The sequence below is a fragment of the Pteropus medius genome, unplaced genomic scaffold (assembly GCF_902729225.1).
Source record: "Pteropus medius unplaced genomic scaffold, Ma_sr-lr_union100, whole genome shotgun sequence".
NCBI lineage: Eukaryota > Metazoa > Chordata > Mammalia > Chiroptera > Pteropodidae > Pteropus > Pteropus medius.
The window spans coordinates 12,491,755-12,505,766 of NW_024354503.1; the positions used below are offsets into that span (position 1 = coordinate 12,491,755).

General features: G+C 34.8%; 1 protein-coding gene across 1 annotated transcript in view; it reads right to left on the reverse strand.

Annotated features, from left to right (window-relative positions):
* SLC25A27 (solute carrier family 25 member 27) overlaps positions 1-14,012 on the reverse strand; it is a 19,521-nt gene continuing 5,509 nt past the window's right edge. Inside the window, exons 4-9 of the mRNA XM_039854836.1 lie at positions 13,684-13,798; positions 12,064-12,205; positions 11,640-11,724; positions 6,820-6,912; positions 5,948-6,050; positions 1-2,589 (exon numbers count right to left, since the gene is read on the reverse strand). Coding sequence (XP_039710770.1) covers positions 2,518-2,589; positions 5,948-6,050; positions 6,820-6,912; positions 11,640-11,724; positions 12,064-12,205; positions 13,684-13,798 — 610 coding nt within the window. The 3' untranslated portion in view covers positions 1-2,517. The remainder of the gene's footprint in view (positions 2,590-5,947; positions 6,051-6,819; positions 6,913-11,639; positions 11,725-12,063; positions 12,206-13,683; positions 13,799-14,012) is intronic.

Genomic DNA, 14,012 nt, shown 5'->3' on the forward strand with positions numbered 1-14,012 from the left:
TTTAGGAAATGTAATCTCTTTATTTAGATAATATGCTAATTCACTTATACATACAAAGAACAAATAACTGTATAATTAAAAAATAAGTATATATTTTTCGATGAGAAAAAAACCATTTGAGAAGAGAAAAAATGTGGAGCTTAAGCAAAAGAAACTTAGATATTAAGTGTTACCAACACTGAGCTGAAGATAAATACCTTATATAATAGTAGTAGTATGAGAAAGTGAGATTGAAATGGTTAAGTCTTTCAGTATGGACACAAAATTCCTGAAATTTTTATTCCTTTTTATTAAATGTTGATTATTTTGAAGAGGAACAAGATAATTTCACATTGGTAAAACTAAAATTAAGTCCCAAGATACATTAATAAATATGATTTCACTGAAAAAGTATGAATATGATGGGATATATATGTTGAATATACAGGATTTGATCAGATTATGGAGGGTCTAATGGTCAAGGTAAAGTATGGTAACTCCATTCTAAAATTTATGCTAAAGGCAATTCAATTCATTTAACATGTAAAAGCAGGAAAATGTCATAAAGAAAAATCTGTACAATAGCTGTCAGTTATAATTAGGAGATGTGTATTTTTATCCTGGTTCTGCTACTAAGTAACTTATGAATATGAACAACTCTACTTCTCTGGACCTTAGTTTCCTAACATGTAAAATGAAAGAGTTAAACCAGATAATCATTTCAGGTTAAAAAATCCAGTTATTCTTGATGAATCCAGATACCAAGAAAGAGTCTCAGTACTTAAGCAATGTTTTCCCACCCCAAGTCCCTCAAAGAATAAGGCTAAGGAATTTTTTTTACAGTCCAGTTGGCATATAGTTCTTTTGATCCAGTTTTTACTTAATTTTAAATATTATAAAACATAAAAAAATCAGAAGTTCTTCGAGTGGTTCCAGTGCAGAACACTTGGGAATTTAAGTACATAACATTATTTTAAATACAGTTAACAACTCAATTCATACAGATTGACAAATGCAATGGAAAAGCAGTCCACCTAATGATTTTAAGAGATTAAATTCTACATTATACAACTCTATGGAAAAACAATAAGCCACTGCAGATTAGTATATCACATTAAAATATATTTTAAAGTATATTTCCCCTCTTAAATGGCAGTGATTATGCATTAGTACAACCACAAAGCACTTGTAAACTTTTTTCTGATTAACATCATCCATGTCTGTGATAACAAATTGTTGGGTCAGCTCCATGGTCCTTCCTAGATAAGCTTTCTGAGTTTGCCTATTTTGACAGTTACAGCCTCTACTCATAAACGTAGCCATCCATCCAGAAATGCCTACTGTCTGAGGTTGGGGAGCAGGTGGTATATAGGTAAATCTGAAGAAATTAGAATTAGAAAATTGATGTGATTTGGGGATTGGAGGTATAACTGTATACGACAGGCAGTTTATACTTATTATTTTTTAGGCAGGAAGCTTTGCCAAACTGAATAAGTTTCAGGCTAGAGACAGCTTTAGTATGATTTCTGAGTTCTCTCTTTCTCTCTCAGTGTTAGGAAAGGGGGAGACAAGAAAGAAAGGATGACTTCATCTCAGCTTTGCTTTTAAAATGCCACTAAAAGGCTTATAACAGAAGTTGCTTTATAAAAAAGACCTATCCACCTGAGCTTTAATCCGGCAAGGTGCACTCTTAATATATTGATGATTCTTGAGAGCTAGCAATAAATCCAAGTTGTAACAGGATATATAATAAAGTAAATACTGTTTGTTTTCACCAAGATTCAAAGTCTGTGGCTGTCAGGAAGTCCTTAGCATGTGCAGTGGAATGCTAACCAATTAACACAAATCTAACTAACAGCACTGACAGAAAGCAGCTTCTTTCCTTGAAATCCAAACATCATCTCAATTTGATTTTTTTTCATCCACCTGGGAAGGAAAGATACATCAACTTCCTTCAACACTAGGAAAATTCAAAATGTTTATTCATAAATTTTCATTCACCTATCTTTAATTTACAATATGTGCACTTAACAGAAAAGTGAAATATCAAATTTCAAATGAAAATACTGACATAATAGATTAAGTATATTTCTTAGTCACTATTTTGTATGTATGTATGTATGTATGTATGCATGTATGTATGTAGTCTTTCCCATTCCTATTGTCTACTTCAGGTCTGAGATGCTGTCTCCCTTCGGGCACTTCTCCTCTAAGCAGGCTCTTCATCATAGAATAACATTTCAAAGGTCAGATCTCTCAAGGTAAGTGGTCAGGATTCCATTCTTCTTTAGAAAATGCTCTGCTGAGTCTAATCGGGTGGCCATGTGTGATCCAACCAGATTGCTTTTGAACAAAGAGAGGAGTCAAAGAGAACTTGGGTTTCCAGAGAAAAATAAAGTGCTGCCCCCTATAAATCACAGTCTCTGTAGAATAAGGTGTCTTCCTAAAGAGGTAGAAATAATAGGGGGGTGGTGCTGTAGATGCCCATATTTCAATGATACTGAACACTGTATCTTTAAGGGCTGCATCTTTAAGGGCTTAAAATGGACTGACTCCACTCATCTCTCTGATTTTTTCATAAGTAAGCCAGAACACCAGTGACCAAGGGGTCTGAAAGATTAACCAAAGAAGTTAGTGCATATTTCAAATAAATTATTAATATTCTACATATATGCATACGTATCTTTGAATGAAGAAGTCATTTTGAATACACCTAGGCTGAAAACAAACATTTTGGTATTTTTCATGTCTTATATTTCTCACAGATTTCTCTGAACAATTTACAGTAGAAAAGAAAGGTATCAATATCCCTTTTTTGATGAATAAGGACACTGAGGCTTAACAATCAAATGCCTTTTATATGTTGTGGATCTAGACCATGGGATTCTGGCTTCCATCCCAGGGTTCTTTTTACTGAACATTACTGGCTAAAAGGCTCGGACTCAGCATGCCTGAATCCTAGGCTGGACTCCTTTACATGTCGTTTGTGTATAGACCATGAGAAGGAGGCACTTAAGAACTTCAAAGTGAAGATGAAAGGTTATCCTCTGGGAGTTAGGTCAGAAAACCAACACCTGCTATATCACAAAATGGATATAAAAATTCACATGAAAGAGAGAGAAGAATTTCCAGCTCAAAAACACTTAACTTGAATGAAGGTATAACTGTACCAAAGGGAATTATATATAAAGAGATAAGAGTTATTCGTCAACAGAAGATTTAAATGCTAAACACACAGAGGGATATCACAGAGTAAACACTGGAAGCAACTATCAGAGAAACAGTGTCTTGGATCCAATTCCTGTCTGGTTTGCTTTATAGGTGATGGGTAATACTGACCAGAGAGAAACTCTATCGTCCTAGAGAAATAGGCTTAAGCAATTAGAATGTAAAACATATTTGGTTAGAGAGTTTGTAAAACAATATGTGTATCATATATGTTTGGAAATATTAAGCATGTTATGTTGGTAGACTAAGAATTTACTAGTGGAGATCACATCTTGGTGAGTTAAATGTCTGAAGACATGGACAAAATAAAGAATGTGAAGCTGTGATGATACCATATTCTTGTAACCACAAATGAAGTGAGCCAAGCATATGCCTGTTAATGTGGAGCTAGACACATAAGGGCTCTTGGTTTAATATTCTTAAGTATTAATTTTTCAAATAAGCTCTTCCTGTTATTTCCCTGTGTTCAGCAAGCAACCTTCTGATTAAAACTTGGCTCCCCATACAGCACAGATTTAGAAGAATTCTGTCCAGAGGACTTCAGCATCTGGATCACTTGTCAAGTGTGTTTCTCAATGTGAATGAGGTGATACAGTGGTCTGCTTATCAATTTCAATGAGTTCAGCTGAAATGAATCTGTATTTGTAAGGCCAATATACTTGGAAATGCTCATGAGTCAGATTTCTAAGATCAGGGTCATGCACTATGGCAAATCAACAAGGCAATGATCTCTGGTTGTTTACCCAGCCTTTCTCTGGTAACATCTCATCATCACTATGCACTCTTTTCTTTTAAAACTTCTATAACTAGTTGTAGTGTCTTGAGAAACTCAGTATACTGCATTATTTAGGAATATGAATTTAAAGATGAACAGATCTGTAGTCAATTCTTAGCTCTGCCATATACTAGATATATGAACTTGAGTAAGTTTCTTATACGTTAAGCCATGGTTTTCTCATCTGAAAAATAAGAATAACACTACCTGTCTTATGAGGTTTTTGTAAGATTTTAAAAAAATAATTTACATGTGTAAAGAGCTTAGTCCTATGGTTGTTACACATTAAGTACTCTTATTTTTTGTAATCTATACTTCCTGAGTCTCATGTAAAAGAAAATGGGTCAGTTTAAGTGGTCTCAGTATTCCTTTGTCTTTGGATATTCTCCTTGCCCATCACTCCTCCTGACCCTGATTTTGTTTTTCATCAATAGTTTCACCCATCCATATAGTCTCCCATACTAGAAACCTAACAGTCACATTTCCTTCTTTTTCTCTCTCACATTCTATATCAGTTACTAAGTCCTGTGGAGTTAACCATCAATGTCCCTAGAATCTATCTTCTCTCCATATCTACAATCATCTCCTGGCTAGACCACTGTCAAAACTTCCTTTCTTGTATCTTAGCTTTTGATGTATCTTCTATATTGCTGCCAAAGTAATCTTGTCGCCAAACAAATCTTAGCACATCGTTCCCATGTTTAAGCAGCTGTTTGCTAACCATAGGGTTACACGTGAACTATGAAACTTGGCTCACCAGGTCCTTCTCAAATGAGTTCTTAAATACTTCTCTAGAATTCTCTCCAGCACCCTCCTCTGAAGCCCTATTTATTCTCTAGCCACAATAAATTTTCTGTAGTTCCCTAAACATATCAGGGCCCTCACTTTTATGGGTCATATGGCCCTTCCTGATCTGGTCCCTGTCTCTTTCTGACCTCACCCTGTGCTGTTCTCTTCTGTGTTTCTGTTTGGCCTGCCTGCTGGGCTTCCTTCATTTCCTCGAATTCATTATGTTCTCTGTCCATTCCAACTATTCCTTCTACCAAGAATGTTCTTTTCTACTCTTTTTATGAGGCTAAGTCCTACTCATTCTTCAAATCTTAATTCAAAAGTCTGTTCTTCAAGATTTTCTTAATATCTCAGCCTGGGCTGTACTCGCTTGCTATATATTTCCATATTACCATGCATATTCCCCCTCCCAGTCATCACTTCGAGTTTCTTATTCAATGTGTGTCCTCACCTAGACTAGAAGCTTTAGCACCAAGGCAGGCACTGAGTACGACACTTTGCATGGTGTAGGTGCTCAACTAATATTCTATTATATTGTAAAAAGTATTGATTGTTTGAATTTCTAAACCTACAACTCATTCATTTTTTAAAAATATTTTTTAACTTACAAAATACTTGAGTACTTTGTTTTTATTTTGTTATTTTGCTTAAATAAGTTTAATTCTACATCTTAGTTCACTTCAGTAAAAACATCCAAACTAAATAAAAATGACATAATGCTGTCTTACTAAGCAGAGCTTTGTGGTAATAAGTATTAATGTGTAATGTGACATTTGCCATCAAGGTAACAAATTTTGTTTGAAACAGTAACATTTTCATAGGAATGGTCTCTAGTATATAACCTGTATTCCTGTCCGGAATTATGATATTTTGGCTAAATAGACTACTAAAAGCTTTACATTGCAGAAAATCTATCTATTGACTTTATAATAACAGAATATCAACTTATTCACTTCTGGATGTAAGTGAATTACTATACCTTAATCTACCAAAGAAGGTAATAGAACTCTGAGTAGAGGTAAAAAGGAAACAAAAAAGAAATATAAAAAAGAAAGACAGAACTGAGGTTTGGGAACCGGGCCATGCCAAAAACCAGAAGAAAAAAGGGAAAGTATTTACATATTAAAAGTAACTTCAGTACAAACAAAAACAAAAGAAGGAAAGACCTAACTTTACCATTCGCAGCCAAGATGGTAAAAAGCCTTTGTACAGACTCATGAATCCTTCTCCTTGAACAGCTTGAATCAAGCAGTCAGTTGATGATTTATACAAAAGTCCCCTAAAAAGGAAAGAAGACAATTTTGTTAAATTTCTTGTGTGTAAACAGATGTATAAATAAAATATTAATTAAAAAAAAATAGCTGAAGGAAGCTTACTATAAATTAAATATTTTCTGCTAGTTTAGGGCAAATAATATTTGTGGTTCTATATACAGTAAATCCTCACTTAATGTCATCGATAGGTTCTGCAACTTCACGCAAAATGATATATATAATGAAACCAATTTTACCATAGGCTAATTGATATAAACAAGAGTTAAGTTTTTATTTTATCTCATCAACGTTATAAGGAATTGACGAACAAAATGACATTATATATTACCTCTTCTGAGTTTAAAGATATTTTCAAGGTTGACTCTTCTGATTCATCCCACCCTTGGTCTTACACTTAGAATTCACTCTACCTGATTGCTTCCAGGGAGAACACGCTGTTTTATATCAAATCAAATTTTCCATGTTATGCAAGTCATGAGCTTCTGAAGAAAATGCTTTGTAAATTCTCAGGAGAGTCTGTTTTCAAAACTCTTTGAAAACAATAAAGTCACAATAAATATCTTGTGACTAAATAATTATTATTAAATTAGCTTATTTCCCCAAAGGCACAGTGCATTTTCATCAAAGAGCAGGTAATTGCATAAAAATAATTTCCTGGTTGAACACATAAACACATAAATACATTTCTATTAAGAATAAATAGGGGAAACATCTTTAAAGAATAATGTTATTATAGACATTCAGACACATGGATACTGAAGACTTTCTATCTACCTTCCTTGCTTATCTCGTGGTTGATTCATTATTCGGCTTTTGATGACATCAGCTGGTGTTCCCAGAATAGAAGCTACCAGTCCAGAACATAAACTGTAGATACAAATAAGTGAATTGAAAGAGAATATGTAGCAGTTGCTCGATTTTAAGAAAAGGGAATTTAATATTTAGAAAAAATAGAACACAATATATTACAATAATATTCTTTATAATAATGCTCTTTTAGCTTAAAATCAATGCTAAATTAATTCACTGAAGAGGTAGATCAAAAGAAAAACAAAAGAATATCAGTCAATAAATATACATTGAACACCTACTGGTGGTAGGTACTCTTCTACAAGGAGAGCAAGATAGATAAGATCCTGTCCTCAAGGCATTTACACTCTATTTGGGCAGAAGCAGAGGAGAAATGAATAATTTCAGATGCTGATAAGTGGTATGAAAAAAATAAAATGGGGTAATGTGATAGGGAGTAACTGGGTGACAGGCAGTAATTGAAAGTCTTTTGGGGTGACAGCAGAACTGATACCTGGCAAGAAGGAAGCATCTATGTGAAGAACTGGAGAAAGAGTATTACAAGCAGAAGAGCAAGCTCAGAATGCTCTTGGTGTGTTTAAGACATGGAAAACAACCAGCATGGCTGCAGTATCCTGAAGGAGTGAGAGTCTAACCAGATGAAACACTAAAGAAGTAGAGATCAGCCCATGAAGGCTATTTAAGGAGTTTGATTTTATTTTAGATATTCTCTCTTTGCCCATTATGCTCTAACAATATAACTAAGTGTAGTTCTCTATACACCATGCTAACACCGCTGTGCTTTTAATTTCCATTTGGAATGTCCTATGCCCCAGATAATGGAAAATTCCTTTTCTTCTTTCAATCCATGCTCAGGCACAGAGTCTGATGAGTGTTTGCTCATCCCCCTTTCTTTACTCAACAAGGCTAATCACTTTCTTGAAAAAGGCTTCTTGTCCATTACACAAAAGAGACAAAATGGATGTTGTCAACTTACTGCAGAGTAAATCAAGAGTGTCTAAAAGAATAACTGAAAGGTTTAAAAACCACTAGCAGTTCATTATGTAGGCATGAGAGAAGCAATATGGGAATGTGATCAAAATTCCATAAACAGGAAACTCATTAATTACTTTAAACTTTTTCAGGAGAAAGGCATGTGATGAGAAGAGGGGTAGTTAACCTGAATCATGGAAAACAGAAGAAGGTCTAAGTGCCAGAAGCTGGGGTCATGGGAGTCTGAAGAAGAGCTTATGTTTGGCTAATGGAAAGCTAGAAAGAAAAACTGCATAAAGCTTTCATGTTCTTCTGGCACATCAAATACCTCACAAAGATAAGGACCACTGAATTCTGTGCCAAGGCTTTTGAAATCTCCGAAGGCTCTGTGGTAGGAAAGTTGAAGCTGCATTAGGAATCTTCATACTCTCTTACTCTAAATTGTCATATCAGAAAGTACCTAGACTCTTTCTACCTCTTTCAGGTCAAGATTTAAAATTCAAAGGAAAAATCACTCTGGAACTACTTGAATTCAAGAGAAGGAACCCATATAACCTATTTACATGTTCCAGCAAATGACCCAACTATGCATATAACTTTCCTTGGGTCTCTGATCACATGACAGGCATTACCTATACAGAAAGAATGTATTGTTTTGCCACATATATTCTAATAATACAAACTAATGCTCTTTTTACATTATTTCCTATTTGTTCAGCTTCTTTGAAACTCAAAGTTCAATATCATTAATTATAACATACCTTCATATTTTCACGTAAAAACATCTCAACTAACACAAAATTCACCTAAGTTCTAAAGCTATCTACTAAAAAAAACACACAAAACTAATCAAGAGGTAAGGAACAGAAAAGATGCAGGGTAAAAAACAGATACACAGCTTCTCCCTCTTTGCTTGATAGACTGGAAGGAAACAGTACATTCTGACTTGTTCATCTGCTTCAGAGATGCTGGTTGCCAGCTCAGCTATACCTAAGTGGCAAGAGTGGAAACTATTTCTATCAGAGTGTAATATTAATAAACTCTTTTTAAAATGTGGGTAGCCCTTGTAATTGATTATTAGAGGATTTTTTTTTTTTTTACCTGCATATTAACCACGTCAAGGACCCCCTTCAGCAACTGTGGGCCCTACCTGTCACATAGAGACTTTAGGACACAGCTGCCAATGGCCTCATCCTCTTCTTATCAAATTGTTTTGAGGCCATAGTATGATCTGGCTAGACGTTTTTAAAAAATAAATATTAGAGATTATTAGAGATTATTTATTTAAATCTTATTTAAATAATATTAATTTAAATAAATATTGAAAAAAGAGAGCAAATAATGTATTTAAAAGGTCTCAAATAAGATGGCATCTAGAGTCAAAGGGAGAAGACACAACAGTAACAGGGACATAGATTTTGCCAAGCTACTTGTAATGGGTGTTGCCATTGTTGCTATTGACCTTTATCACTCCTTGCTAGTAATACACCAAAATGAGGCCCAGGACACAGCTAAAGAGGTAATGGACAGAGAGTGACTGGCAAATCTTTTGTTCTTTCCAGGAGACCAAATGGCTATCTACAAGACTAGTTTAAAATATTCCATCAGCACTGTATCAGAATCAGCAATACTCTTCAGGATCAACTAAATAATCATGCTTATGTACAATCTTCACACAGTGTGGGCTGACCTTTTACAGTTTTACCTCTCAACAGTCTCAAGATTTAAAAAAGGGGATTATCCTAGTCTTCTTGTTCTATATAATTTTCCGACCATTAATTCAACTCCTCAACTTTTCTCTGCTTCCTTTATTAACATAGCTTGCCACTTGCCTTCCAATCTCACTAAAATCCTAGCCATAGTTTTCTACTGTTCCTGCCTTACCCCAGGACTTCATTTTAGTCATACCATTTTTTAAAATTGTGCTAAAACATACACAGCATACAATATACCATTTTCACTACGTTTAATCGCATAGTTCAGTGCTTACACCATTCCTATTCTTCTTCTTCATATCAAACTCTCTTTTCTTCAGATGTTGACAGCTTGTATAAAGCTCTCTGTATAGCTGCAATCCCCTTCAAGCCTCCATGAGCATTCACTGTATTCTATGACACAACATCCAGAACTTTAAGATCACATAGCACTCTGTACCTACTTAGAGTTCATAGTTAGCAACTTCTGAGCTGCCTCATAATACCACATATACTTATATCAATCTATTTAAAAACCTAATCCAGTGGGTGGAGCTCAAAAATGAACCAAATACTAATTTCATTTTCTCGAAAACTGAATTAGAGAAGAATAAGGGTAAGTTATTTCAGATTAGGGCTGGAATATATACTGATGGAAATCTTAGGTCTTTCTAAAAAAGACATATCTGTTAAGTGGAGTAGTGTACATTAAGTAGACTTACACCTGCTGAGAAATTCATGAATTGTAGGTTCAAAGTGTGGGATTTCAAAGACCATTTGGGTAGAAAGACAATGACAAAGAAACAGATATCACTGTGGGAATTTCAAGCAGACTTGAATATAACCTGCTCCTAGAGTAGAGCAATGGAACAGACAAGCATCTTAAAAGATAGAAAAGTTTCACAAGATGACTTGACAGGTGGTGACTGGGAAGAAAGTCTCACAGGCAGGACAAATAGCACACATGAAGACAGTGGCGGAAAGAAGGTAAAAGTGACTAAAGATATAATAAATATGTTTATAGGGATGGAGGTAAAAATGGAAGAAGGGCTAAAATCCTCAGTTTTCTCTAAAGATATAATAAATATGTTTATAGGGATGGAGGTAAAAATGGAAGACGGGCTAAAATCCTCAGAGGAGGCTGGACTATTGGATAGAAAAAGTACGGTGTAGACTGTGATCACACCTCAGTGGGAATTTGGAATGGGAAAGAACAGGAGCAAAGACAAACAAATGCATTGCCCTAGCAACAGTAAGATAATACTTATTTTTAAAAAGGAAGGATGACAGAAAACCACTCTAGGAATATTAAGTTAAGGCGAACCTGAATTCGGCATAATTACATCTATATCTGTGTATCTCCAAATATCACTGGTTTGACACTATTAATATACTTTGGGGTTGTCTAAATAGCATAATGGGTTCTAGAATCTGGAAACAAGATCAGAAGCTAAATAAAACCACTATAATGTTAAAGATACTAGACATCTATAAAATAACTCACTCTAGTGGATATTTGAAATTGTGTTGTAAAGAGATTAAAGCACATACTGTTCTTGCCTGAAATGCTCATCTTCCTTTCTCTGTAAAGAGCCACAAACAGCCCTTCAAAATATATATCTAATTCTATCTCCTTTGTAGGCCCTTCTAAGTGGTTAGTTTTCTCCTTCCTCTGAACTCTACATTAACTAGTCACTTTCTTTCAGCATTTACTGTCCACTGTTTTTACAACTGTCTTGATTTCTGACTTGGTAAACCTTTGCACCAGTTACAAGGCCCTGCACAGTGTCTTTAACATAAAAGACCTTCAAATATCTACTGAACTGAGTTGGAGAATCCACCATCAGAATGTGACCCTGGGAGGGTCTCACCACGGTACAAATATTTGGGGACGTTTAATCTGCAACATTCTACAACTTTGTTTTTATCTTCCTATTTTAACTTCAACAAACTTTAGGAAAATTGCTCTCTATAAATGTATCACCTTTCTCTAAGTGTGTAATCACTAGATTCCCAATCAAAAGAGATAAAAAGTTAGAATGTGTGCCAAATATGAAAAGAAATGTGATATAGAAAAAAAAAAAAAAAAAAGAGCCTAAAACTAAAACAATCACTTACCTAGATAAACTGTGAGTCATGATATTGTCCTCGAGTGGTGTATTCAATACCAAGTAGTGTTTTACTGTATCGTAAGTGGTTAAATCTGGGAACGGAAAGAAATAGAAGGCTTAAATGTTTATTTATTCAACAATGAATATCTTTTGAATCTTAAAAGAAGGTGTGGGGTTGAGAGGACACCTTAGAAATAGTTTGGTCTCATTACTGTCACAACTGAATTATTTGTGGAAATCCTTCTTCACACATCACTGTAGAAAGAGTGAAAATGCTCTAGGGAAATTACTCAATTATGATGTGACAACATAAAAGACTGCTGCCAATATATGTTATTAAAAATAATGAGAGTTTTTCATTTTCCCTAATGTGAGTACTTATAATGATTAAGATAATTAAGCTTCTCGGAAATCAATAAAGTTTCCATTACCTCCCATATTCACCAGCGCTGCTCTTTGTATATTGGGTACCCAGCCTGCCCAAAGCCCACGTATTCCTCCTTCAGCTAAGATTTTTGCAAATGCATGATGTACACCACGATATCTAAAGGAAATAATAATGAAATGTAAAAACTATGCATTCCTATGTACGGAATGCAATTGGGTAAGCTTCACCTATAGCTGTTATGATTTTGAGTAAAATAACATCTTAATTATTAGAAATAATTATCCAGATTGTTAGAAATTATCAAGCAATCCACATAAATCTAATTTCTAGATAAACAATAATCCTTCAGAAAATGGCCAACATTTAATTAAATATTTTTTATGAAAATCTTTATAAACTGCGTCATATTCTTCTCATATTTTTGAACAGATTAAAATTCTTCTTGATACTTTATATCATCAGTGCACAAATTAATTATAGGAGGGAACAGTGGTTATCAGACCTCTGGGTTCATTTTACTTGGTGGGAGACCTGCAAATTTTGTCATTTCACTAAGTAACATTAAAAAAAAATTGATCCTCACATAATCTCATAAAAGAGATATTTTTAGATTAAAAAGTAGGAAAGACAGCCTTATCATGAGAAATTTTAAAACTGAACACTTTTGCCTTTATGAAAATTTACTATCTTATTCTTATTTTGCTCATTTTTCTGTACACAGATTAAAAAAGTGGTGCTGAACCATAAAACAAATGTGGAAACATCTGATATAAAAGTCTGGATTTTATGTAATTAGAAATACCTGGAGTCAAATGCTACTTCTACCACTTACTAGTTGTGTGCCTTTTACTCAGGAATTACACTCTGTCAGGTATTACACCCAAAAAGATCATTTGACATATTTATTGGTCATGAATAATTGCTATTATGCTACACAGGGAGTTATGCCTATTAATGATGGTCAATGCAGCTAAAATGTCATGCACTTAGTAAACACCAGACTTCTTTAATATAGATAAGATGTATTTTATTTCTGAAAAGTCTATGATGTGTATATTATGATTCCAAATTACATCTGAGGAAACTGAGCCTTAGAGAGGCTAAAGAATTTGATGAGAGTTACAGAGCTAAAATATGGTAAAGATGATTTGAATCCCAGGTTGTCTGATCCCAAGGTTCATGTTCTTTACAATGACAGTCAATGATTTTTACTATAGCAAACCAAAAATTTCTGACATTAGAGACAGAGAGAGGGAAAATACTGAGGCAATAAGTTAAAAATTCAGATATCCCAGAATCCCCAAGGCTCTCCTTATCCAACCAAGGCAACAATACTTCTCTCTGCTATTTAGTAATTAGACCTTGTTACAAAATGACAAAATAGGCCCTAGGATTCTGTTGAATACTTGGTTAATTCGGAATGGTTCCCTTTTCTCCTCTGCGATGTGTGCTCTTTCCCTGTTTGAAAGGCTGAAGGGAAGCCTGGACTGCTGCAGCCCAACCTCATTTACTGAGTCAGGTAGAGGAGTAGCAGAGTGAAGAGCAGTGGTCAGTGGTGAACTCCCAAAAGAGGATCCAAACCCTCCTCCATCTCTGGCTCAGCCGCAGACCTGCAGTCTTCAGAGGATTAGACCCTACATACTCAGCACAATGCATCCTGTACTTTTCCTCCTGGGAGGAGTCTATCTGTCTTCGCAATTGTACTCCTTTCCCGCCGTAACTGACTAAGTAGTATTCTTAAAAGTTGTTGCTCATGAAGTCCTTTGAAGGAAGGCAGACTTTGATAATATATGCCAATACAGAGGAGTTTTTAATATCACAAAGGCATAATTTTAAAACTTACTTAAACTTGGGAAAACAGGAGAAGCGGGAATAGAGAGGGAAGTGGGAACAATTTGCAAGATGAACCTTGCTATTTCCCTTCTCCTGGAGAGAAAGGAAAAGAAACCAAGCTTTTGGGTACCTTATGAGCCAGGCAGTCTATCTTGCAAA